The sequence below is a fragment of the Mustela nigripes genome, chromosome 1 (genome assembly GCF_022355385.1).
Source record: "Mustela nigripes isolate SB6536 chromosome 1, MUSNIG.SB6536, whole genome shotgun sequence".
Classification (NCBI taxonomy): domain Eukaryota; kingdom Metazoa; phylum Chordata; class Mammalia; order Carnivora; family Mustelidae; genus Mustela; species Mustela nigripes.
The window spans coordinates 243,483,942-243,511,797 of record NC_081557.1 but is presented as its reverse complement, the minus strand read 5'-3'; the positions used below and the strand labels follow the sequence as shown (position 1 = coordinate 243,511,797).

The 27,856-nt window shown below is 43.7% G+C and overlaps 1 protein-coding gene across 1 annotated transcript in view; it reads right to left on the bottom strand.

The window, feature by feature from the left end:
- Nucleotides 1-25,415, bottom strand: part of CWH43 (cell wall biogenesis 43 C-terminal homolog) — a 55,279-nt gene extending 29,864 nt beyond the window's left edge. The window contains exons 1-9 of the mRNA XM_059396226.1: nucleotides 25,373-25,415; nucleotides 23,366-23,557; nucleotides 19,466-19,586; nucleotides 18,924-19,078; nucleotides 16,126-16,327; nucleotides 14,703-14,791; nucleotides 9,603-9,860; nucleotides 6,562-6,684; nucleotides 1,745-1,824 (exon numbers count right to left, since the gene is read on the bottom strand). Coding sequence (XP_059252209.1) covers nucleotides 1,745-1,824; nucleotides 6,562-6,684; nucleotides 9,603-9,860; nucleotides 14,703-14,791; nucleotides 16,126-16,327; nucleotides 18,924-19,078; nucleotides 19,466-19,586; nucleotides 23,366-23,557; nucleotides 25,373-25,415 — 1,263 coding nt within the window. The remainder of the gene's footprint in view (nucleotides 1-1,744; nucleotides 1,825-6,561; nucleotides 6,685-9,602; nucleotides 9,861-14,702; nucleotides 14,792-16,125; nucleotides 16,328-18,923; nucleotides 19,079-19,465; nucleotides 19,587-23,365; nucleotides 23,558-25,372) is intronic.
- Nucleotides 25,416-27,856: the final 2,441 nt, after the last annotated feature.

The following is a 27,856-nucleotide window of genomic DNA, read 5'->3' as shown; positions in this document are numbered from 1 at the left end:
CCCTTTTTTTTTTTTTTTTTTTTTTTTGTGATTGCCTGTTTTGTGTGTGTTGAGTTTGAGGAGTTCATTATAGATCCCGGATATCAACCTTTTGTCTGTACTGTCATTTGCAAATATCTTCTCCCATTCCGTGGGTTGCCTCTTTGTTTTTTGACTGTTTCCTTTGCTGTGCAGAAGCTTTTGATTTTGATGAAGTGTGAAGATTCCTCAAGAAATTAAAAATAGAACTTCCCTATGACCCTGCCATTGCACTCCTGGGTATTTACCCCAAAGATACAGATGTTGTGAAAAAAAGGGCCATCTGTACCCCAATGTTTATAGCAGCAATGGCCATGGTCACCAAACTGTGGAAAGAACCAAGATGCCCTTCAATGGACAAATGGATAAGGAAGATGTGGTCCATATACACTATGGAGTATTATGCCTCCATCAGAAAGGATGAATACCCAACTTTTGTAGCAACATGGATGGGACTGGAAGAGATTATGCTGAGTGAAATAAGTCAAGCAGAGAGAGTCAATTATCATATGGTTTCACTTATTTGTGGAGCATAACAAATATCATGGAGGACATGGGGAGTTAGAGAGAAGGGAGTTGGGGTAAATTGGAAGGGGAGGTGAACCATGAGAGACTATGACACTGAAAAACAACCTGAGGGTTTTGAAGGGGTGGGGGGGGGGTGGGAGGCTGGGGGAAGGGGAACCAGGTGGTGGGTATTATGGAGGGCACGGATTGCATGGAGCACTGGGTGTGGTGAAAAAATAATGAATACTGTTATGCTGAAAATAAGTAAATTTAATTTAAAAAAAATAAAAATGCAATAACTCATCCTAAGAAACTTTGATTGGAAATAAAAAAAATAAATAAAGGACAAAAGAGAGAGATCATATAATGAATTACTTACTAAGAAATAGTTACCAAAAAAAGAAAGAAAGAAAGACAGAAAGAAACAGCTACTGAGTTCTGAATACGGACCAAGCACTTTATGAGGTGCTGGAATCACACAGGTAAATGAGAGAAGCCTGATCTCTCTCCTCGGTGTAGCTTTTCATTTATATGAAAAAAATATGCCTGTTAATACAGAATACTAAAACTCAAGGTTAACCCTCAAATTCTTTTTTAGTCAAAACTGTAACTCTAACTGTGTTACAAAACACATCAGACCTCACAAGAGCAGAGAGAAAGCACAACACTGCAATGTAGCCTTCCTTCTGCCCCCCTGTCTAGAAGAGAAAGGGACTAGAAAGCATTTAAAACTGTAGACAGCAAGAGGGAAAAGGAAGACCAGAAAACTTCCATGACCTATCAATATACAAGCTATCCCAAATCTTCAAATTCAAGAATTATCTGTAAGATCGTTTTTAAATCAGGCTCTCATATTGTTGCCTTCAACAGTATCTGCCAAACAGTACCAAAAAGCCCATTATAAAATAGTTCTTTATTTCATAGTTTAGATATGTTAAATCATGGAATATGGAAATATGGAATATATGTGGGATATGGAAAATATAATTTCATTCAACAAAATTATAAGCACCTTGCCTTTAATAAATGGGTCTATCCCAAGAACCCAACTTCATGAAATAATTCTATTATGTTATCAGCCTATGACCTAAGGCTTCAAGAGATGGTTTACAAGGCTCTGAAGTCATGAGATGCCGATCTAATGAAAAGTGTACAAATATCTGCATGTATATGCATTCATACCATATAAAGTTCTGTATCAAAAGTTTTCATTACTTACCTCTTTGCCCAATTTCCTCTCGTAGGTTTTATGCCGCAGTCCTAATCCCAATAGCCCCACACCAACAAGCAGCCACAAAACTAAACAGAAATAAGAAATAATTGTTTAAAAGAAATGAAGTTTGTCTTTTAAAAAATATTTTGTGAATAATGCTGTAATAAACATAAGGGTGCATAGATCTTTCCAAATTCATGTTTTCATTTTCTTTGAGTAAATACCCAGAGAAGGAATTACTGGATCCCATGGTAGATCTGTTTTTAATTTTTTTTTTAAGATTTTATTTATCTGACAAAGAGAGAGAGACAGCAAGAGAGGACACAAGTAGGGGTAGTAGGAGACAGAGAACTAGGCTCCCCACAAAATAGGGAGCCCTAGGACGGGCTTTGATCCCAGAACCCTGGGATCATGACCCAAGGCAAAGACAGCCACTTAACTGACTAAGCCACCCAGGCGCCCCTCTTTTTAATTTTTTGAAGAATCCCCATACTGTTTTCCATAGTGGCCGCACCAGCTTGCATCAATGAATGAATAAAGGAGATGTGGTATGTCTATTCACAATGGAATATAACTGAGTCGAAAAAGAATGAAATCTCGCCATTTGCAATGACATGGGTGGATGTAGAGGGAGTAATGCTAAGTGAAATAAGAGAAAGACAAACACTATAAGATTTTACTCATATGTGCAATTTAACAAAACAAATGAACACAGGAAAAAGAGAGAAACAAAAAAACGGGCTCTTAACTATAGAAGAACAGACCAGAGGGGAGGTGGGGGGGGCAGTGAATGAAATAGGTGAAGGGGATTAAGAATGCTCGTGTGTTGAGCACTGAATAATGGATAGAGTTCTTGAATCCTGTACACCCAAAACCAATACAACACTGTATGTTAATTATCCTTGAGTGAAAAATAATAATTTTATGAAATTATTAAGTCCATTAGTCAAGGATTTTACGCAAAGGAGAAATGTCTAATTCCTGGGTTAGTTTTCATGTGTGATATGTATGCATTACCCACACTTGCAAATCACATTTGTTCTAGGATTTTTTTGTTTTTTGGTTTTTTAAATTTTATTTATTTGAGAGACAGTGAGAGCAAGAGAGATCACAGCACGAGAGGAAGAAGGAGAAGCAGACTCACTGCTGAGCAGGGAGCCCGACACAGTACTCGATCCCAGGACTCTGAGATCATAACCTGAGCCAAAGGCAGACGTTTAACCGACTGAGCCTCCCAGGAGTCTCTGCAGCTCAGGTTTTAAGGGATCTTCCCTGAAAATGCTCCAAGAACCATAAATATATACAATAAAAAATACGTAAGAAAACAAGTCTCCATGAGCAGAAACCAGCAAGGGAAAAAAACTGCAGAATCAAACTCACAAATACTTCAGATACTGCAGCTTTTAGAATCAGAATACAAACTACACATGCTTAACGTGTCAAAAAATAAAAGAGGGTATTCAACAGAGTATTCAACTAAGAAACAGGAGATTAAATTAATGATTAGGAAATTGTGTGAAGAAATAAAACAGACTTCTAAAAATAAAATTATATAGTAAATAGAATCATTGAAATTAGAAACTCAGTGGACAAGAAAGGTAGCAGTAGACAAAGCTGAGTAGAGAATTAGTGTAAGGGAGAGCTTAAAAACCAAGGTGGAGGGGCACCTGGGTGGCTCAGTCGTTAAGCCTCTGCTTTCAATTCAGGTCATGATCCCAGGGTCCTGGGATTGAGCCCCACATCAGCCTCCCTGCTCAGTGGGAAGCCTGCCTTTCTCTCCCCCACTCCTGCTTGTGTTCCTTCTCTCACTGTCTCTCTGTCAAATAAATAAAATCTTTACAAAAAAAAAAAAAAAAAAAAAGGTAGGTAGGGGCGCCTGGGTGGCTCCGTGGGTTAAGCTGCTGCCTTCGGCTCAGGTCATGATCTCAGGGTCCTGGGATCGAGCCCCGCATCCGGCTCTCTGCTCAGCAGGGAGCCTGCTTCCTCCTCTCTCTCTCTGCCTGCCTCTCTGCCTGCTTGTGATCTCTCTCTGTCGAATAAGTGGATAAAATCTTTAAAAAAACAAAAAAGGTGGAAACTAGGAAAGAGGTGAAGGGACACAGAGACAATAGTAAAAAGATCCAATACAATCCAGCTACAGTCAAAAAGGAAGAAGGGAAAGCATGAGAATGTGGCAATATTTGCAGAAATAAAACTGAGAATTTTCCAGAGGCGATAAAAGACATGATTCTTCAGATTCAGAAAGCCCAAACACTAACTAGCAAGATGCGGGGGAGAGGGGAGATGGATGGGGCAAGGCAGAAATCACATTCAAATATATCACAGTGAAACTCCAGAACACCAAAACAAAGAGAAACCCTAAGAGCTGCCAGAGAAAAAAGGCAGATGATCTCCAAAGGAGCAGAGATCGCAGGACAGCTGACGGCTCAGTGGCAAGAACTGGAGCCAGATAACAGAATAGTATCTTTCATGCGCTGAGAGAAGAAAAGCAAAACAGAAAAAAATGAAAACAACAACAACAAAAAACCCCAACTACTAAAACAATAGAACTTGAAGGTATAATGTCCCAACTAGAAAGAGGAGTAGGAAGGAGGGGATAAGAAAAAAATAAAAAGAAAACCAAATCAACGCAAAAGAAAGCAAGAAGAAGAAGAGGAAAAAATATACCTAGAGAAAGTAGAAAAAGCAAAAGCAAAGTAAGATGACAGAAGTAAATAATAAGGCATGAGAAATCACAACAAAACTAGATCACATTTTCAAGCGGAAAGACGAGACTGATGGTCCAGAACAGGCAAAACAGTGGAGACTGTGAAAAGATTCAGTAGTCGCCAGGGTCTGGAGGAAGGACAGAAGGATGAACAGGTCAAGTACGGGGGATGTTTAAAGTAGCAGAAATATTCTGTATGATGATACCATAATGGTGGAGAGATGCCACTAGACGTTTGTCAAAACCCACAGAACATACAACAAAAAGATGAGCTCGACTCTAAACCATGGACTTGACTTAATAATAATGCATCAAGACTGGCTCATCAGTTATAACAAACGTACCACACTAATGCGAGATGTCAAAAATGATGCTGTCCCTGTGGAGGAGCGGGTGTGACGGGGTGTATGAGAGGGAACTCCGTACTTTGCACTCAATACATCTGTAAGTCTAAAACTGCTCTGAAAAATAAAATCCATTCATTTTTCTAAGAGACAAAGATAGTGGTTGCCATTGGGAGAGGCAGGGAAGGTTGGACAGGCAGAGCACTGAGCATTTTTAAGGCAGTAAAATTACTCTGTATGACACTATAATGATGGCTACAGATCATTACGTGTCCGTCCAAACCCACAGGAAGTACGACAGTAAGAGCGAGCCCTAAAGTAAACCACAGACTCTGCATGATAGTGATAATGTCAGTGTACATTCCTCAGTTATAGTAAATGTACTAATTGGAGTGCCTGGGTGGCTCAGTCGGTTAGGCATCCAACTCTTGGTTTCAGCCCAGGTCATGATCTCAGGGTCATGAGATCAAGCCCAGCGTCAGGCTCTGTGCTCAGTGCGGAGTCTGCTTGAGATTTTCTCTCTCTCTCTCTCTCTCTGTCCCTTCCACTCTAAATAAATAAATAAATAAATAAATAAATCTTTAAAAAATAGCAATAATTAAATATGTAATAAACAACCCGGGGGGGGGGGGGTTACTGATAGTAAGAAAGGGCTTCTGTATGTGGGGCCAGAGGGTATCTGGGGCATTACTGTACTTTCTGGTCAAACCAAAAGTGATTCTAAGAAATAAAGTCTGTTTTTAAAAAAATTACATAGAACTGTCTAAACAACTTCATAAATAAATGGTTCCAAATGCCTCAATCTGATGAGTGACCTAGAGAGTTCTGGTTCTTAATTCTACTACTGCTACTAATAACAACAACGGCAACAATAAAGACAAAGACTGTCAGGATTAAAAACAAACAAAACCTACCAAGTCTTAGTTTTAAGAGATATACTAAAAAAAAAAAAAAAAAAAAGAGCAAGAAAAGAAAGAAAGACATACCGAAAACATAAGAACACACAATACAAAACTGTAAATTTTTAAAATATCCCCAACGTCGTAATATAATCTTTTAAAATTATGATGGAACATATGTAAAGTATTTACATAATGGTTTTGCTGCTTTGTGATATCTCTTTTAGAAATATATTACAATTTTATTTAGCTTTATTTTTTTCTCTTTACACTATAATATTTGGTCATCTTCATAAAAATATCAAGTCACGGAGGATGGAGACCTGCTTTTACACGTCTTCGTATCCTGCATGGTGCTGTGTAGTTACGGAGTGCGCTGGATCCTAATACACTATCTGCAAACACTGTCCTTGCAATAAACATTTTTACTTAATCCAGCTCATTTGAAATTAGACCAAATCACAAACTCACTTCACTTCTGAATTTCTACTTCATCAATAGTCTGAATGTCACCATATTTAAGCTCCCCCAAAAAGGAGAACAAGAAAGAAAGAAATAGTCTGAAATAGAAATAGTTCTCGTAAGAACAAAGCATTTGGGAAATTCTACCTGTGAAATGATCTTATCTACATGAGAAGTGAAACAAAAGTAATGCAGCGCATTTGTGGTTGAGACGAGAGGCTGTCTGAGATGTGCTTCAAAGTATGTTGCCAAAACCAGTAAGAAAATAGCTGTTGACAACACTGGCAAAATGTCAGTAATCTTTGGAACCGGGTGAAGGGTACTGGAGGGTTCATTATACTCTTTAATTTCATACGTGTTTGAAAATGTTGTTATAATTGAGTGCTTTAAAAGAAAGAAAGCAAAACTTACGGAGTTTCATGTATTTTTCACTCTTTTTGAAAAGGGCTTTAGGACTATTTTTGGCTTGAAGAAAGTCGAGGCTTTTCTTCGGACCAAATAGCATATTCAGGCCAATAATTAGCATCACGGTCCCTGTTAAAAGAGAAAGCAAGAACATAATGCATTTTAAGCCAAAAATCCTCCCTGTGGTAAATTCGAGGAGCCTAGATTGCATTTCAGCGGACGTACCCTGAAAATTCAGTAACCGGCTTCATTTATCTCAGTACCTAAGCAATTATTCTAGTAGCGCTTTTGATCATTGGGATTGATCGTAAGAAAAGAGCGAGGGCTCTAGGAACCCTGCTTTAAATGAGAAGACCCCAGCCTGTTCTCGATGAGGAATGTCTTTCCATTTCCTAAGAGTTTCCCGTTGTTAGGTTGGTAATAGCGTGTTTTGCTGCTGATTTTGCAGGGGAGGGAGGCGTACAGAGAAAGGAGCCTTTTGAACTGCTTTGGGGGACTGAGTTTTCAGCACTGAAGAGACCTCGAGAGGAAGACAGGTAGATTCTGAATCCAGCCGTGCTTGTGACCGTAATTCTGGCCTGGGGTGTCGGTCCTCATGGAGCAGACATCCGAGAACCCTTGCTGAGCTCGTTAGGGAGCTCCGTGGATGCATTACGATGGAATCTGTACGTAAAGTTTACATCCTTCTCAAGTCATACAATAAGAATGGAAACAGAGGTATGACTGAACAATATCTAAATGAGGAAATATCAAATAGAATTTAAACTTAGGTGGAAGACTGGCAAAAAAAAAAAAAAATTACATGCAACTTGCAGGAAATGGCATGGCAAGCTTGACAGTAAATGTATTACTAGTTTCCAGTTTAATACAGATTCTCTTTCATTCAATTAAAAGCTACACTAGGGGCACGTGGGTGGCTCAGTGGGTTAAGCCTCAGCCTTTGGCTCAGGTCATGATCTCAGGCTCCTGGGATCGAGTCCCGCATGAGGCTCTCTGCTCAGCAGGGAGCCTGCTTCTCCTCTCTTTGCCTACTTGTGATCTCTCTCTCTCTCTGTGTCAAATAAATAAAATATAATCTTTAAAAAAAAAAAGCTGTGCTGAACATTACCAACCTGCCTTAGTTTTTGTGGCCTTATCAATATGTCACTCTTACTAAAAAAAAAAGTTTCTTTGTGTGCAGCTATAATAAAGCCATTTCTGCAGTCCCATAAATAGTGAGAAGAAAACTGAAAAAGCATGTCATTCATAACATTCCAAAGAAATGAATTTAGGCTTAGGATGGCTCTTACTGTTGCTCGTTTTCTCCACATGGCAGACCCCTAAGCAAGCTGAAGTGAGAAAAAAGCAGGGCATTGGACAAGAAGACAGAGCAGGACAGAGTACACACACCTGAAAGAAACCAGAAGAAATACACAGTTTGCAAAGCCAAGATTACTGCAGAGGAAATGCAGCAATGCATGTCTCCAAGTGGATGAGAGCACGGGTGTTTACCAGAAATAGCAAATTCTCAGTTGTTTTTACACATTTCATATAATTCAAAGGAAAAAAAGCTTCCAAGTCAGCCTTTCCTGCCAGATGCCTAGCTCAGGATGTAGGGAAGTTTATGTGAAAATGTACAGTTGTTGGAAAAATACCGAGGGCCCAAGGGGGAACTACAGGTGGAATTGTAGCACTCACCCCAACTGTAATTCTGTTGTTGTCTGCTTTTCTGTATGGTGTTGTCCCCACTGCGCTGACAGCACAGACTCTGTGCCCCTTCCATCCCTGGTGCCTGGCACCGTGCCTGGCACAGGCAGGAGCCAGTAATTTTTTTAATGAGTAAATGAGCAAATGGGAAAATGCATTGGTTAACCAACAAGGACTGAATCCCCTACAGACATGTTCTGTCTCCTCAGTTTTTCACAATTTTTATCCTGGAAGCATTTGACATGTTTTACTCAAACTAAAATGACAGGCGACATTTGATTTGTATATGTCTGTATCCGTCAGTACTTTCATCCTTGCCGGAAGGCGATTTTTAAAATAGTCAACTGAGCTAAGTTTATGAAATTTCCATTTTGGTACATAGTTTTTAACCACTGAAATGGAAAATATGTATTCTATGATTTGGGAATTTATCATTCATACTAAGATTCATGCATGTAAGCTATATTTTATTGGGAAAAAAATATGGTAAATAAAAACCATAGATAGGAAACCTGGGTGACTCAGTTGGTTAAGCCTCTGCCTTCAGCTCAGGTCATGATCCCAGAGTCCTGGGATCGAGTCCTACATTGGGCTCCCTGCTTGGCAGGGAGTCTGCATCTCCCTCTGCCTGCTGTTCCCCCTGCTTGTGCTCTCTCTCTCTGTCAAATAAATAAATAGAATCCTTAAAAAAAAAAAACACACAGATAAGATTTGGGGGAGCCACAAAAAATAATCACAATTCCTTTTTATATTTATGAGCCAACACCAAAAGAGCAAGGAGCACACCACGATCGTACCTTTTCCTGACATAGCTTGTAATACAACTGTTACATAGTATTTCTTTATACTCTACTATGGATTAAATTTGGTTAAAAGATCTTTGCCATAATAAGTATTACTGAAAACAAGAGGGGACTGGGGAGAGAGACAAACCATAGAGACTCTTAATCTCAGGAAACAAACTGAGGGTTGCTGAGGGGTATGGGGGGAGGGATGGGTGATGGACATGAGGGAAGGTATGTGCTATGTTGAGTGCTGTGAATTGTGTAAGACTGATGAATCACAGACCCGTACCCCTGAAGCAAACAATATATTATGTGTTAATTAAAAAAAAAAAGTCAAATAGTTAAAAAAAAAAGTATTACTGAAACTCACTGATGAATTAAATCTTTTAAGTAGCAATTTACACATTCTTCCAGTTGTTTTATTTTTATCAAGAGACTCTATTTGAATTAAAAAAAAAAAAAAAAGGTAAGATCATCCTAGTTAGCTCCACCAGGCACATAAAATGCTAAATCCTAGTCAGCCTGAAGGGTATTTTCAAGTAGTTACTCTAATCCAGACCTTTCAGATATACTCACCCAAAAGCACATCAGATCTCTCTCTAGCATAGACACCTCCTGGCACAAATTTAAAAGCCGTGCACCATGCACAGAAAAATATCTCTAGAAGATAAAATATCATGGCAGTGGTCATGGCTTTCCCAGGGCTCGCCCCTGAGCTAAGAAGGTGTCCAAGCACGTGAGGCCACACAGACGCTGTGAAGACGGCCAGCACACAGCCAGAAACAGCGGCTGCCCCCGTGGGCAGGTATAGGAGGCCCGCAGCTGACGCTGCTCCTGTTGGTGACAGAGAGAGGAAAAGAATCAGTCAAAAAGGCAGAAGAGTCTCTTCCATTTTCTTAAAAAAAAACAAACAAACAAACAAACAAAAAAAAAACAGAAAGAAAGAAAGAAAAGAGGAATGGGGTTATAGGATGACTGATACACAGCTGTTCAGATCCCTAAGGGACCTCAATGGCATTCAGGTCCAGCCGGCAGACTGACGAGCAAGAGAGGTCTCACACAGTTACGTGATTCCCTCAAGGTCACACGGCTCATTCCTTGCAAACCTGGAGGCAGAAGGTGAGTCTAGTAATTCTCAGTCCAGAGCTATTTCTTCAGGAGGTGTAGGAGGAGAGAAAAAGGCATTTTTAGGTTGTGCTACGATCCTAATAGCAAAACAAACAAACAAACACCCTGAAATAATCTGTAATACCAAAAATATGTTCATTTAATTTAGCCAGCCAGATCCAGGACATGAGGAAACATGGCAAGTCAGCGCGGTTTCTAGGATGTTTTTGTTAAGGAACTTTCTAACCGACTTCCCATCCGCTTAAATGCCGCCGCTTGCCCTGCAATATGTAAGTGGGCTTTCCCAAGCACACGTGCCCCAAAGAAGATGTGTCCGAGATGGGATGAGAGGGTCAAGGCATTAGCAATTCTGCTATAGGTTCATTCACGACCGGACAGCCCAGTCGGTGTTGAGGGCAATGCCACCTGCTGGGTCCGCTGCAGGTAATTCATAAATGTCTGCTAGTTTGCTGAGCCCAACCTGACCGCCTAACATTTCTCCCAGTTCCCGTGAGATCAGTTCTGAGACAGCAGGTCAGGGTCTTAACCGTAGCCCACTGGGGATCCCTCAGGGTAACACCTTTCCGTCGAATGTGACATTCTACAGATGGTCGAATGTGACATTCTACAGACGGTTCTGTCGGTGTATAACCGTGACCCATCCTTCCAGGATGTCTCTAGCACGATGCCTCACTCACTGCTGGGGCAAAAACTCCAGAAAAGGAGTGGGGAGCAGGAAGTGGCTCCCGCCAGGACACGCCCCCCCAACCCCCACCCCGTGGCTCATCCATCCGAGAGTCCCACTTGTAACACGGCCGGGCAATGCCGTGGGACTGCCTTTCCCTCCCCGCCCCCACTTCAAAAAGAACATCACCCTGATGAACGCGAGAACCAGATCCCAGAGCCCTCTCCAACCCACAGAAGTTAACTCCACAGCAAGACCTTGTAATACGTAGGTCTGACAATGGTTATTTTAGTAACCAAAATATTATTTTATTTTGAAATCAACAAATGTAATGACTATATACTGTAAAAAATTTTTTAGAATACAGAACTTTAAAGCAGTTAAGGATTGCCTTAAGACCAAGCCAATCACAGCCAATGCTCCTATGTTTTTTTCCCTTAAGTCTTGTTCTATGTATATATAAAAGTATTTTTATGTTAATGGAATCATACCACATGTTGAGGATGATATTTTACATTTTCTCATAACATTGTTTTTTTAAAAAACATTTTTGTGGGTGCCTGGGTGGTTCAGTGGGTTAAGCCGCTGCCTTCAGCTCAGGTCATGATCTCAGAGTCCTGGGATCGAGTCCCGCATCGGGCTCTCTGCTCAGCGGAGAGCCTGCTTCCCTCTCTCTCTCTCTGCCTGCCTCTCCATATACTTGTGATTTCTCTCTGTCAAATAAATAAATAAAATCTTTAAAAAAAAAAAACATTTTTGTGTATATATACTGTATATATACTATACTCTGGGCAAATACCCCACAGGATAAGACACCATTTTCCTACTGTTGGCCATTTACAAAGCTTCCAAAACTGTGAGGAACATCTTTTTTTGTCAACTAACCTCTTACTCCATTTTTTATCATCTCCTTAAAATACTCTTTAAAAAATAGACCACAAGTACAAGTACCATGTCAAGAGATGAAAGCATTTTAAAGAGTCATTATTTATAGTCAACAGCTTATGAGAGGCTCTAGCAATCTTCTTTCCTCCAGAAACCTTGCCAAAAGTCTCACCTTGTGAACACTGCCAAAATTATCTCTTTCCAAAAATCTTTACCAAACTAATGATGAAAACAGTATCACATTGTGAGTTTCGCTTTTCTGATGATTAGTGTGAGCGGATTTTTCCTGTTTACCAGTTTACAAGGGCTGTTGTTTTTTGTTTCTTTTTTGTTTCTAAGAATGAATCCTGAGTTGATACCCTAAATGAAAGACATTCTCATGACTGTTGTTTCTGTCTTACCACAAAGAATTATTTGGAGGGTGGGCACCTGGGTGGCTCAGTGGGTTAAGCCGCTGCCTTCGGCTCAGGTCATGATCCCAGGGTCCTGAGATCGAGTCCCGCATCGGGCTCTCTGCTCAGCAGGGAACCTGCTTCCTCCTCTCTCTCTCTCTGCCTGCCTCTCTGCCTACTTGTGATCTCTCTCTGTCAAATAAATAAATAAAATCTTTAAAAGAATTATTTGGAGGGGAAGAAAACATCTTTTCAAATTCCCTTGACTGTCACTGCTTTTATTTTTAATTTCTATTTTTAAATGGGCTGTCTATCTTTAAATCCACTACACTTGTATTTTTAAATAGGTTATAAATTCAAAATCCGAAATTCCAAAAGGTGACGAGCAGTCTCTCTGGCCCCGACACCCACTAGACCCCCCTAGTGGAGGAAACCATTGTTAGCACTGTCTTTGTCTCTGGATTTCCACTGCCTCTGGATTTCCAGAGATCTGCTGATGGATGAAAAAAATATATGCGTGTGTGTGCATTTCTGTCCCTTTTTCATACCAGTGGCGGCATTTGACACACACCGTTAATCACTCTGCCTTTTTCATTTAACTCTGTATCTTAGCCGTTTTGTGTTTGAGACCGAGTCCTTCCAAGTAATCGCCTCCAAATCTTTATATCTAAGCTACCAGGCAGAATTAAGAGTAACTGAATATTCCAATAATATTTATAATAACTAATGTGCTAGTTTTCAATAGATCAAATTTTCCATACAATAAAATCATAGGACCACTGTATATAATACATTGGGCTCCTCTCCATGCATATGGTACACCTGTTCTTTTTTTTTCTTTTAATAGGACTTTGATTTTAATAATTTATTTGCCACCAAGATTTAAAGCTCCTGTATCTTTGCATTTATAAAATTCTATTGGTCACTACCATCATTTATTTCACGCTGGGACCCACTGGATTGCAAATTTTAACTGTACAATGAAAAAAACAAGATTTATTTTTCTACAGTCTGCTTTATGAGATGGTTTCCAGAGGTGGGTCACAGTGAAAAAGGGGCACCATTTCTAGATAATTGTGTGAGTTCCAACTTGTTTTAGGTGAGCGGAGGCAGAACTGAAGCCCATGAATCGTGGTCCCACTTTTCTCTTTACTGCAAAGAGCCCCTTAGAAGCCTCAAATCTGCTTGCCCCTGAGGTCTTTTTAAACTATCATTTAATACTTTAGAGAGACAGCAAAACTAGAGTAGGTCTGACTCTACTTCTCTGGGGATATAAGTATCAGCATATCACTAGAGGTTCACAATTTTTCTGTCCTTTTATGAACAGTTTATATATTTCTGGGGACCTCCGTTCTCCCATGTTTTAAATGAAACTGCCAATTCCCTGCCCAGGAAGCATGTTGCTTATATCCCATGTGAAAAAGGCACGAGATCCGTGCTGAAGAAACTTCCAGTGGGCCTCGCGGACCTTTCCACGATGGCGTGTAGAAGAGGCTGTACATGCTCCCTGCGGATTCGGCATTTATGAAAGTCTCCAGCCTTTTTCTTGAGGAATCTTATGAGGCATCTCTCTGATGAGAAGGAAGGGACTTCTGTGTTCTACTCCTACACCCACCCACAGACCCCATGTAGAATGTCTACCAGAAAATACGCATTTCCTGAAAGTAGAAACAGCTCAACCTACCTGCCAGGCTTTGCTCCTACAGCTCCAGGAGGATGGGGACCCAGCTAAGCTCGCGAATGGAGCTATCTGTGCGGACTCCACGTATGTCTCCATGCAAGAGTGATGGCCCTCGGGGTGTGAAGAAAGGCTAGCCAACCCGCATCTTCTGTCACCGCTACACAGTCTCGAACCCACCACGGCATCCGGGAACACTCGGGATCGCCTGGTTAATGAACACGTATGGGGGCCACTCTCCTCACAGAAACCAGAGATGCTGGTTTCTCTGTCACGGAGTGGGGAGCTGTTTATTCAACACTAAAGCTGATTCTAACTGCTTCTGCCTTTTAACAGGAAGGGAGAGGGTGGCATGATTCAGTCACAGAAATAAAATAGAGTCATAAAAATTAAGTAGTTGCTCCTCAGATAGGATGGTCTCCATCAGTATTCCGGGGGTGATGGGGAGGAGAGGGTGCCTTGCTCAGCCTTCGAAAGAGCAAACGTAGACCCCGAGAAGGGTGAGAGCTAAGGAGGGTGTTCCTGAAAACCAGAGAAGCAGGGATGCTTGGAGAGGACAAGAGGGTTGGCAGCATGGTGACGTCCGAGCACCATCTCCTCAGCCCCGTGGGGATGCTGTTGCCAACACCCGTGGCTTGTTCGGGAGATGGGGCAGGGTATGGAGGTGCCGTCAGGTAGCAGTAGGGAGCTACAGGAGGACGGAGGCAACAAAGTAGGAGGAAGCAGGAACCTGCGGCCAGCAGGCACTGGGCCCCGTGGTGACATGTGGGTCACAGGGGCAGCAGCTGGTGACCGCAGCCCCGCTTGGCAACAGCACAGAATGGTATGGCCGCCTTGGCCATCGGCTTCCACTCCGGGTGCACACGCCTGCACAGAAATCACCAGCCAGAGCGAAATGCCTGACACATCTACAGGCAAACTCCACGTACCTGTGGCCCACCAGATTAACCCGGAGCTGGGAAACCACGGACACGCTGAGAGCGTCAGTCCACTCGCCAAGCCCAGCAGAACTGCGCCTCTGTAAGAAAAGGACATGTTAGGGCACCTGGGTGGCTCAGTGGGTTAAGCTGCTGCCTTCGGCTCAGGTCATGATCTCAGGGTTCTGGGATCGAGTCCCGCATCGGGCTCTCTGCTCGGCAGGGAGCCTGCTTCCTCCTCACTCTCTCTCTGCCTGCCTCTCTGCCTACTTGTGATCTCTCTCTGTCAAATAAATAAAAAAAAGAAAGAAAGAAAGAAAAGGACATGTTAGGGGGCACCTGCCTTCGTGAATATTTCATTGTCCCAAATATAAAAGGGAAATACACCTCCAGCCTCTAGGTACATCCGAGAGACAATATGAGGGTGAAAAAAAATCACTGAGGTCCTGAGAGCCCAGTGAAAACCAATATAAGATCCATTTGGAACATAGAAGTAATAGCGCCCAGACTTGAGATACAAGGTATCTTTGATCTTTCATGGTCAAAGTGAAACTCAGCAACTGAGTCTTCTCGGACTGTTAAATTCGAGTCCATATTGGCCATGTGACATTTTATGGTATTTTTAAAGATTTCATGTATTTATTTGATAGAGAGAGCAGCACGAGACGGGGAAGAACGAGGAGGAGGGAGAGGGCCTCGCAGACCCTGTGCTGAGCTCAGAGCCCACTGCAGACTTTCAAATCCAGGCCCCTGAGACCGAGACCCGAGCTCAAACAATTATCTGAGGCTGATGCTTTAAAGGATCCTCCAATCTTTTTACGTGAAAGGCTGGGCCTGAACCCAGGAGAAAACAGGTATGCCAAAGATGAGAGAAAGGATCAATGAGGGCCAAGTACATGAACCAACACTTTAAATCAAGATCCGTGGCCTCCCCAGGTGCCCCGTGGTTGGAGCAGGAACCAGAGGATGCAGAGAGCCTCCTGGGCTTCCCCCCTTCCCAGAGAACACAGATCAGTGCCCAGACTGCCAGCCTGCTCTCTCTCTCATCAGGGCACTGTGGTCTCGTCCCACCAAATGCCAAATGAGGGGTGTGGTGGAGACAGGCCTGGAATGCCATACCTCCCCTGCCCCTGATATGCTCCTCCATGCAGGGATTCCTCAGAGTCCCCACGCAAGAGCTTCCAGAACCTCTTACCCAGCCATGCACACCCCTCAGCCCTCCATCCTCTGCTTTCTAGCCATCTTTCCGCACAGGGCAAACACCCTTCTGGCTCCTTCCCCGCAGTAGGCAGTAATGTCAGGCAATGTTTCTGCTGGGTCGGGAGAGTGGGATGGGATCACCTGGCTGGCACAGATCTAGCAGCTCCACAGAAGAAGTATTTCCTCCTTCAACTATCATAGCCAATTTCTCGATCGCAGCCAAACCGAGACTCACCCAAACGGGTTAGGATCTGGCCCTGGGTGGGGGTGTCCGCTCACTGCCCATCTGGAAACAAGCGAGACCTCTCCAAAAATCCAGTGGGTGAGGAACACGAGACTGCCAAAGGCAGCCCCTGCCAACCACCAGGCAGGCCGGGAGGCCACGCCCTTGGCTGCCTCTCCAGGCTTTTTTCCCTCTGGTTTACAGCAGTCGCCATCTAGGATTTTAAAAAAAGGGGTGAGGGAGTCAGTTACATGTAAATTTACCCTCCGCTTTTCACAGTCTTTTAGCAAGTTAAGAAATGGTACCTGGCTTCAAGGAGCTTATTTCAGAAGGGAGGGTGAGACATGAAACGACAATACGAAGCAGAACATGCTGAGAAGCTAGTTGGTGGGAGAGATGATTTCAGGCTGGCTAGATCGGGAATGGTTTAGAGAGAACAAGGCGGGGGGTGGTGGGGAGGGAGGCCTGGGTGGCTCAGTCGGTGAAGTGTCTGCCTTCGGCTCAGGTCATGATCCCAGAGACCTGGAATCAAGTCCCATGTCAGACTCCCTGCTTAGCGGGGAGGCTGCTTCTCCTTCTCCCTCTGCCCCTTCCCACCACCCGTGCTTACTCTCTCTCTCTTTCTCACTCTCTCAGACAAATAAATCTTTAAAAAAAAAAAAAAAAAAAGGAAAGAAATGCAACAAGTTATTTATTGTGAAGTTAACAGTTATGAGCCAAAACATGAAGAGAAAAAGAGACTGGTATGTTCAGGGAATACCAGGCCATGTCCCCCCACAGAACAGGGCTCTCATCTAATCTGCTGTGCAACCAGAGGAACACCAGTTTGCTGACTAAGCAGTAACTGTTCCCAGCCTTTAATACGAACTCATTCCAGCCTGAGGTAAATTTCATTACTAGTCCCATTTTACAGATTAGAAAACTGAGGCCCAAAGAGAATAAGCCACTTGTCCGAGCTCATACTGCTGGTAAAGAGAGCTTAGGCAGACTGGTTCCTGGGCCTCTGTGCCTAACTGCACCAGACTTCATGGGACTCTTTGACCAAGAGGTCTCATTTCATCGCACCAATGACTTCGTGTACAAAAACGTAAGACCTGGACAAAATGCCGGCAGAATTATTTCTTTGCAGGAATGGACGGCCTGTTGGGCAGATGCTTCATGATTCCGTGAAGCTCTCAGTATAGTAGAAGAAAGCCTCAGGGTCTGTCTGTGGGGCTGGCAGCTGGATTTCACAAGGAGACAAGCCCTTCTACTAAGGAAAGAGTCAGAGGAAGGAGAGCAGAGCAGGGAGCCACAGGGATGATGGGGCGGGCGGTGAAGACGCAGGAGGCCAAGACCTGGAGACTAAGCAGTCTTTAGGAAAGGAGAGACTTAAACTCAATTTGCTAAGTCTGTCACCGCGGTGTCCTTTGGTGCGGGACCCCTCCCCCGGGACCCAGCAAATCTTCGATAAAACTACAAAAATGCCTGGTCTGAGCTGATCCTGGGGGAGACGAGGTGAGGAGTCTGGAGTTTTGTAAACGAGGCCCGGGGCACGAGTAGGAAGAAACCAACAAGTGGGTCACACACATTTACAACAGGCGAGAAAGAAGAAAACTCAAGTCAGGAAATGTAAGCGATACCCGGACGCTCAGATCCTTATCGGGCTGTACCCGTGAAATCCGCTGCCGGAGCTGCCACCTTCAGATGTTAGTGTTTTACAAAACGTAAAGCTTGTATTAGGCACCAGACCATGTTCTAAACGTTCTAAGTAATATTAATGTCACTTGACCAATTTGCTTGCCTGATGCCCCCCTGGTTTCATGCCCAAACTAGGACCAAAGAGGGATTATACTAGCACTTTGTTCGTGGTGAGCCAAAACCCTCTAAACTTCCATTAATCTGCGAGATTTCTCCTCGTATTGACAAAAGAACAGTGACTCACTGAGACCGACACAAAAAGCCCCGGGGAAGGTTAACCAGAATCTAGTAACACTTCTCCCTTCTTTTGAGGCGATCTCAAGTTAGCATGTGTCGCAAACATCCAAGTCAGCTCTGGGTATGTCTGAGAGAGTCAGTGCCAGAGAGAGAAGTGATTTGAAAGGCCATGTAAAGAAGCAAAATTTCTTTTTCTTTTCAAGCGTCAGATTTGGAGCTTAAATATCTTCAGACTCCCGGAATGCCTGGCTCTCAGTTTTGGCTCAGATCGTGATCTCTGGATCCTGGGATCGAGCTCCATGTTGGGCTCCCTGCGCAGCAGGGACTCTGTTCATCTCCCTCTCCCCCTCTCTCTTGTCTGCCCCTCCCCCTGCTCGTTTGCTCTCTCTCTCTCTCTCTCAAATCAATCAATCTGAAAATACGTAAGTATCTTCAGACTCCCAGGGGGGGAAAAAAAAAGACACAAAACACAAAAAACCCAGAGAGTTCTCCAACCCTTGCTCAAAACCAAATTCTCATAGTGTTAGCGATAATCCTGGGGTCAGTATCGAAGAGGAGAGATGAAGGGTCTCAGCCCGGAAAGCCCTGTCTAGGGAGTAAAGGGAGAAAGAGCTGAAAGCCAGCTGGGAGTCTGAGGCCTGGTTTACCCTCCCCCTCCACACTGATAAGAGCCAGAAATTTTCACCCTCTGTTCTGGCAAGGAAAAGGTGCCTTCTGCTTAGGTAACACCCCACTGGCCCCACGGGTTACTATTTCAGAGGGAGAGGACATTGAAATGGAGATCTAGTGCAGAAAGACTTTATCTTTTCAAGATGTGCTGCATTCAGATAAGAAAAGTAAACTATGTAAGAGAGCAAATTCCTTTAAAAAAAAAAAACTGAACGTATACTGACCTGTGTAAATGCGGTCAAGTGTGGCTATGGTACTTAATGTCAGTATCACTCTGTTGGACATCTGATAACTCCAGATTGGGTTTAGTGAAGTGTACCAGATGCGGAGAACAAGAAGAAGAATCTGTCCTAAAATGAATCCCCAGATTCTGAGGTACCTGTAGATAGAAAAATATATTTAACAACTTTTTCTGTGTTTTCAGTGTACTATGTTCGTAGCAAACGTCATAATTCAGAGCATGAGTATATGAAATAGTCCAGGTGGTAATTTGCAGTAAGGAACATGCTCTTGGTCTTTATAGGCAGCTTGTTATAATTCCTTAATTCTCAAAACAGGATGGAGACTGAGAGCAAGCATTCCCATTATGATTTTGTGAAAAAGGAAGAAAAAAAGAGAGAAAGAGAGAGACTTCTACAAGCCATATGCAAAGTAAATACTACTACTTGGGTCTTCTGCTCGCAACTTCCCACTTGGTAAGTGACCACATCTGTGTGTCTACAGGCATAAGAGACGAACCTTTGTCCATAGATAGAAGATGCCATACCTTTGCAAGCCACTTCCTGTCCACCACGTCACAGCATGGACGATCAGCGAGGAAGACACGCCAAGTGCAAGGACCACCAGCCGAACCCTGGCGTTTGGAGCCTGGAAGGAGGCGATGCTGCCTACAGACAAATGAAGGGGAGCTCAACCTTTCCGGCAAATGTGCGTTGGAACTCCATGATCTGCACTTGGTAACTGCTGTGTCTGGCACCATCTTTATACTCGGGAAGATCAAGTTAATAAATGTTTGTGTGTATACATCTTTTAAAAAATCTTTGCAGTGTCAACATAAAATCCACTATGCTAAAGTGGACAATTCAGTGGTTTCTAATGTATTCACGAAGCTGTGCAACTATGACCACTAATTCCAGAACATTGTCACCACCCCCAAAAGAAATCTATACCCATTAGCAGTCCCTCCTTCCTCGTCCTTCCTATCGTCCCAGCCCCTGGCAATCATTAATCTACTTCCTGTCTGTCTGGATTTTTCCTGCTCTGAGCATTTCAGATTCCATTTCAGATAATGGAATCATATCACGCGTAGCCTTCTGTGGAGGGCTTCCTTCCCGGAGCATAAGGTTTTCAAAGCTTATCGATACTGTAGCGTGTATCAGTGCTTTTTTCCTTTTCACGGCTGAATAATATTCCACAGCATGGATATACTGCATTTTGTTCATCCATTCTTTGGAGATGGGCATTTGCGTTGTTTCCATTCTTTGGCTACTAAGAATAATGTTGCCATAAACATGTGTGAGCATGAACTAGCTTAATAGTTACGTACATAGTAATTCATTTAAAATATTGGAGGCATCAGAGGTGATAGCATGTACCACCCAGATCTTCTCTGTAGTTATACAAAGATACTTTGGGACTCTTTAAAAACAAAGTTGTTTCATTTCCTTAAGAAGCATCTGAAGGGAGTTTTAAAGTAAACCGTGGCTTAAGGCAGCCTCTGTTCAGCCTCGGCAAAGCGCAGGGGCGACTCAGAAGAGGATATAGCCGCACTGGTCTCTTTACCCTCAACTCTACATCACTCTCCTACCTCCTCTGTTTTCTCAAATTTAATTCGAATTCTATTCAAAGTGATGGGTCTTCATAGAGGAAAAGCACCCCAGACACCATACCTACTACAAGCTTAGTAATATCACATCCCTCACAGCGACCAGAAGTTACTGGGCCAGAAGTGGACTCACATAATAAAAAACGACCCCCGTCACTCTCAGTCTGTAGGCTTTGCAGGTAAAGCTGCCAGAGGCAGCACTGAGCAAAGGCAACGGAAGAAGGCCCACTGAGGAGACCGTGCTGGGAAAGCCAACCGAGGAGTGTGATGAGAAAATGAAACTCGCAACACAGTAACTCATGAAAGGAGACTGGGAGCCCCAGGCAGTTTAACTCAGTTACTAGACACTCCATCTGGGGTAGAACATTTCATTTCTGTTATTTCTGGAGCTGAAATTTGCACAGTCGTTTGACAGGTCCTTCCATTTCTATGGACACCGTCCTCATAAAGGGTGAATTTTTCAGTGTTCTTTCCCACTGTTCTTTCTGAGCCTGGGATCCTGAAAAGCCAGAGATCTGCAGCCTCGTAGGGACCCATAGAAACTCACTGCACTTAACCTTGTTCTGCTTTCTTCAGCGACTGGCCCACAGAAAAGCAGAGGCAATTCCTTAGTAATTCCTGCCACTGTAGTCAAATGATTGTTTCCGGAGAAAAGGAATATACAGCACAGTTCGTGCACAAATGCCACTTGGAAAAGTCAGAGAAACCAACTGCATCATAGCAGAGGAGCAAGACACCCAGAATTCTCAGCCACAGAGCCAAGCGGACTGGACTCTGCTGTTTTTGTTTTCTAAACCTTCTCTTCCATGACTACTCCTCCTTTCTTTTTTTTTTTTTTAAGATTTTATTTATTTATTTGACAGACAGAGACCACAAGTAGGCAGAGAGGCAGAGAGAGAGGGGGAAGCAGGTTCCCTGCTGAGCCAAGAGCCCAATTCAGGGCTCAATCCCAGGACCCTGAGATCATGACCTGAGCCGAAGGCAGAGGCTTAACCCACTGAGCCACCCAGGCACCCTTTCTTCTTTCATTTTTACTACCAGTACTTCTTCAAGGACTCTCAACACCCCTTACTAGGAATACTCTCAAGTCTTTGTGATAGTAAGTGTACATTTAAAATTTTTCATTGTTCTGCTTCTCCCTCTTCCTCTGCCCCTCCCCCTCCACGTATGCTGTGTGCCTGGCTTTCTATCAAATAAATAAATTTTTTAAAAAAATTTTTAAGGAAAAAAATGGGAGGCACCTGGGTGGCTCAGTTGGTTAGCCATCTGCTTTCAGCTCAGGTCATGATCTCAGGGTCATGGGATCAAACCCCACAGCAGGCTCCCTGCTCAGCGGGGAGTCTGCTTCTCCCTCTACCCCTCCCCCTCCACTTGTACTTTCTCTCTCTCAAATAAATAAATAATCTTTAAAATTTTTAATTGCTAAAAAAGCTCACAATTTTTCATGGCTAATTTTTGGCACTGTAACATACTCATATTCAGAATTCCAAAGATACAAAAGGTATATATTGCCTATGTCTAGCTAGATACCATATTCAAACAACTAACATGCTATCCGCTTTTTAAAAAAATCTTTCTAGAGCTTCTTAATGCATGTTCAATTAGATACTAAATATATTTCCATCTCAACTTTCTTACACAGATGTTCATACTCTGCACAGTTTAGTGCTTCCTTTTTCTCCCCACTTAATATATTATAAAGAATATCCCATTTCCTTACAAAAATGATGTTCTCTTCTTTTACCAGATGCACAGTATTCTATAGTATTCCAAGTTTCAAAACCATAATTTACTTAACCTATCTCATTTGATGATGTTTAGGTTATTTCTAATCTTGTGATTGTAAATATTTCTGCAATGATCAAATAATCTTGTATTTTTATGATTTTAAGATATATGTGAGTGTATCTGCAGGATATATTCCGAGCACTGGAATTGCTGAGCAAAAGAATATATATATATATATATATATATATATATATATATATATATACACACACACATACATACATGCACACACATATATATACACACACACATACATATGTATACACATATGTATATGTGTGTATGTATATACATATATATATTTGTAATTCTGCTAAATGCTGCTAAATTAACTCTGCAGAACTTGTGCCAATTTATATTCCCACCAGCAATGTCCAAGTGCCTACTTTCCCATCCTTACAATATTGTATTCCTCAACTTTCCTCTTTGACAATCCAGTATGTGCAACTACATACAAATACGTATGTATGTGAGTGTGTGGTTCATATGCCACACGTTTTAGTATTTTTAAAGAACCAATTATATTTCCTTTTCAGTAAACTGTTCATATTCTTTGTTATATATTGAGTTGCTAGTCCTTTTTGTTGTTGATTTGTTAAAAACTCTATATGTTAGTGAAATTAGCCCTTGACTAAATGAATTGCACATATCTTTCCTAAATTGTTGTTTGACTTTACTTACTACAGTGTTCATCATGCATAATTTTCCTATTTTCACGCAGGAGCATTCAACAATGTGTAATGGTTTCTGAGTTCTGTGTTGTAGTTGGAGAAAGAACACAAAATTTTCAAGAGCTGAAGTGTTCTCCCTCTTCACTTCAGTGATTTTTAGGCTTTTCCAATCTGACAGAAAAAGTTAGAAATATAAGAGGCATCGACTCTTGGTCTAGCATTCCAATTCCACTAGAACTATTTAAGGTAGTAGTAAGAGAAAGAGGAATCTTGTTTCATTTAATTATTTAGCATTCAAAAAACAGTCTACATATTTTCACTTGATTTTTGACATCAACAACAATAACAAGAAAAATCTTAAAGAAGCACTTTTGAATCTTACCCACAGTAATGATCCGCAACAGGATTAGCATCCACTTCTTGTTAACCAATTTCCAGAAGGGAGGAAATATTAGGAATACTGGAGAAAGAAACGCTATGCCAAAACCTTCAAGCCCAGTGAGTTCCAGAGTTTGCAGGGGAAAGTAATAGATCATGGGTCCCAAGCCCTGGCAGAGAGACCAAGAAACATATCCTAGGGGCAAACAAACAAACAAACACGTTTTAAAGGACAAGTGCAAAGGCCTCCTTGTTTCCCAGAGTAGCCCTGCCCCTCCGCCGCCTCCACCATAACTACTCTGGCCGACCCACCCTCCCTCACAATTCTGACCTTAACCTGGTTCCACTACAGAAATCCTCCCCCTCCCCCATCAGAAAGAGAATGTCCCGTGACACCCCTTATTTCCCCCTTTACCCTTGTTGGCACCCCCAGAGGTCATCCCTTTCTTAAAACCTCTTCATCTGGACCATCTGGGTTGAACTGGATGTTCTGTCGAACCCTAGCTGAAAAAATGTCTTTACCTAAGTCAACCCTTCTATAAAAAGCAATATCATGAAAATCAAGCAGAGGAACAGACAGGGGTGCCTGGATGGTTCAGTTGGGGGACATGCCACTCGATCTCTGGGTGTGGTTTCAAGCCCCATGTTGGGTGTAGAGATATGGGGGGGGGGGAAAGCAAACAAAAGAAAAAGGACAAGCAGCATGACTTTCTCCTTTTCTCCCACTCCAGAGCGCACCCAAAGGCAGGTTAGTTAGGCAACATATTCTTGTAAGTAGACTATTTTAAACCTAACCTTAGGAGAAAGAGCCGGGTAAGTGAAATACCTAGATCTGACTCAGGCTCACCTCTGCCCACTACTGACTGCATAATCTTCTACCGTAATGATAATTAACTAATGGGCCCTTCCCATGGGCCAGCGTCTGGGCTAAGTATTTCCAGAGATCATCTCTTTAGGTCCTCATCCAACTCCTGTCCTATGAAATGGACCCCTTTTACTCCCGTCTTACAAAGGTAAAAATAACAAAAATGTCTGAGATTCAGAAAGTAATCGCCAAGATCAAAACGGTAGCACATGGCAGAGTGAACCTAAACCCGGGCAGCCTGGTTCCAAAGGCAGCCGTCTAGCCATCGGGAGTGGTTAACTTTATCCCCACGAACGTCCCAGCCTGACGTTCTTCATCAGCAAAATAGCCCTGTTAGCCACCTCACAGGGTTGCGAGGATTACCTGAGATCAAGTACTAAGTACCTAGCACCCTAGGTACTTACTACAAGTAATTCATTTCACATTGCTGTATTAAGATACATTCGGAGCCAGGGGAAAGGGGGGGTGCTTCTGAATTATTAGCAGCTCCCAGAAAATCAAGTTTTTAGGCAGGTGCCCCTCCTAAGCAAAGGAATGTTTCATAGTAAACAGCGAGATGATAGCATTCTCCCCAACGTTCGGTTGGGAATTCTGATTTTAATCATACAAGTCGGACAGAATTACACCAATAATTGTTCTCGGGACTTTTTTGCAAAGCTGCTAAGCGCGCACAGGTTCGATGCCCAGCCGTGCGTGAGCTGTGCTCACCTCACGCCGCCGGGGGACACGGTGGGGGGGGGGGGGGGGTCCTGCGGGAGGTTAGAGGCCCGAAGGGGAGGTTATTCGCTTAAATTAAAGGTTTGGACGGGGGGTGGGGGGTGGGGGCGGGACCTGTACCAGCAGCGCCGGTTCAAGGCCTCCACGTGGGGAACTGGGCGCGATCCCAGGGTGGCGTGGGAGCTCGGAAGCACCGTCTCCCCGCGGAATCCTCCTCGGCTTCCCAGCCGCGGTCGGGGACTTGTCTTATTTATTTACTTACTTACTTTTTGACTTTGGTGGCAAGAGTTCCCAGAGGACGTCTCTATGTGGGGCCCGGGGCGCGCTCCCCCCTCCCAGAGCCCAGCCCCCGGGGGTCCCAGCGCCGCGGCTCCGGGCGCGTAGGGGGCGCGCCGCCCGGACCGCGCGCCCGGGGCTGCCTCGGCTTACCCAGCAGGCTCTCCAGGAGGATCTCGCGCCACAGCCAGGGCATGGCCGCGACGTGGAGCCGCGCTTCCTCAGCAGCAGCACGCGCCCGCCCCCCGCGCACACCCGGCGCCCCGCGCCCGCCGCCGCGCGGTCTGGAGCTGAGTCCGTGCGCCCGCGCCCTCGCCTAGCCCCGCCGCCCCGCACCGACCCGCGCGGCCCGCCGAGCCCGGGCGAGGGTGGGGCCGCCGCGCGTCCGCCTCCGCGCACCACACCCAGCCCAGCCTGCCCGGGCCCGCGCCACCTGCGCGCTCCGGCGCCCAAACCCCCGGCCCCGCGACGGCTCCCGGCAGGCTCGCGGGGGGTCCTCGGACCCCGCCGTCGGGCAAGACCCAGGGCGCCCGGCCCGGCCGCGGAGCAGCCCGGGGAGGGAGCGCTGCAGACCCCCGGGAGGGCGGGAGCCGGCGCAGCGGCGGGCCGGAGGTGCCGGGTTTAAACCGAGGGCCACGGATGTGCGCTGACGAGGGGACGGCTGGACGGGAGGGGACCTGCAGGACGCGCGCGCGCTCTGGGCCGACAGGTGCCGACAGGCCCTCGGCGTTCTTAAGGCCTGGGCGACGCTCGGGAGGCGGGCGGCTCCCCAGAGCGCGCTACTCCCTCTCAGCCCGGTGGTGAACAAATTGCGCTCTAGAAGGGTGGTCCAAAAATTCTAGAGGCTCCAGCATTTTCTGTGGCTTTTAGAGACGCCGCAACCCTTGCACAGAGGAGAGAAGACAACTGATGAGCGCGGAAACTCTGCCCTCCTCAACGTCATGGTTAACGCGGTTTGTGAGCGCCCATCCCTAAGGAGAGAGGCAGAGAAGGTCTAATTAACGATGGAGCCTGCGGACTAAGCCGGTTGTTTCTCGCTCAAATAATACCACACCCCAGAATGTCTTGGGAAAAATTTTTTGAACCTTCTCAAAGCAGTTTATTTTAACTCGCTTTAGTTCCTTCGAAGACTTTATCACTCCACTCTTGGAAAGTTTGTTCTGAAAGGAAACAATGATGAGTCGCCTAAAAGTGTAAGAATCTTTTATGAGCAATTGTTGTAAGTCTGTAGCAGTTTTGAGCAAAGAGATCCTAACCACTTAGTTAATTACTAGTACTCTGTCACAAGGGTAGCATATAGATCAATGAAGCAGAACCAAGAGTCCTGAAATAAACTCTTGGGGTCAGATGATTTTCAACAAGTTTGCCAAGACAATTTCCTGGGGGTTAAAGGATGGTCTTCAACAGATGGTTCTAGAACAATTGGATATCCCTCTGAAAAAGAATAAAGTAGGACCCCTATCTCACACAGTATGCAAAAACTATTCTAAATAGACCAAAAACCTAACTGTAAGACATAAAACTATAAAACTCCGAGAAGAAAACATAGGAGTAAGTCTTCAGGGTCTTTGGTTGGGCAGTGAATTCTTAGAAATGACGCCCAAAGCCCAAGTGAGAAAAGACATAAGAGAGCCTCATTAACATTAAAAGCTCTGTGCTTTAAAGGACACTATCAAGAAGGTAAAACAAACAAAACACCACAATGCACATACTGTTAGACAGTATTTTCAAATTGTATGTCTGGTAAGGAGCAGCTGTCCAGAATATGCATTAAAAAAATATGAGTCAACAATAACAAACGACCCAATTTAAAAATGAACAAGAGATCTGATAGACCTTTCCCCCCAGAACCTATAGGAGTAGCCAATAAGCACAGGCAAGGAATATTCAAATCATTTCACTTGGGAAATGCAAATCAAAAGCACAATGAGATACCACTTCACACTCACTAAGATGGTTATAATTTTTTTAAAGATCATACAATTACAAGTGTTGGCAAGGATTTGGAGAAAGTAGAACCCTTCTACATTGCTGGTGGGAATGTAAAACGGTGCAGCTACTTTGGAAAATAGTCTGGTTACTCCTCAAATGATTAAACATTAAGTTGCTATATGATCAAACAATATTCCTGGGTTAAGTATAAGTATATATACCCAAGGGAAATGAAAACATGCAGAATTTGTACACAAGTGTTCATAGAACCATATTTATAATAGAACGTGGGAACAACCCAAATGTGCAACAAATGATGGGTAGATAAACAAGAAGTGGTATAGCCATACACTAGAATATTATTCAGCAATCAAAAAGGAATGAAGGTCTGATATATGCTACATGGATGAAGCTTGAAAACAATGCTAGGGGCGCCTGGCTGGCTCAGATGGTTAAGCAACTGCCTTCATTCAGCTCAGGTCATGATCTCAGAGTCCTGGGATCCAGCCCTGCATCAGGCTCCCTGCTCAGTGTAGAGTCTGCTTCTCCCCCTGCCTGCCGCCCCCCCTGCCTGTGCTCTCTGTGTCTCTCTCTCAAATGAATAAATAAAATCTTAAAAAGAAAGAAAGAAAGAAAGAAAGAAAGAAAGAAAGAAAAAGAAAAGATTACTCTTAAGCAAAAGAAACCAATCACAACATAAATCAC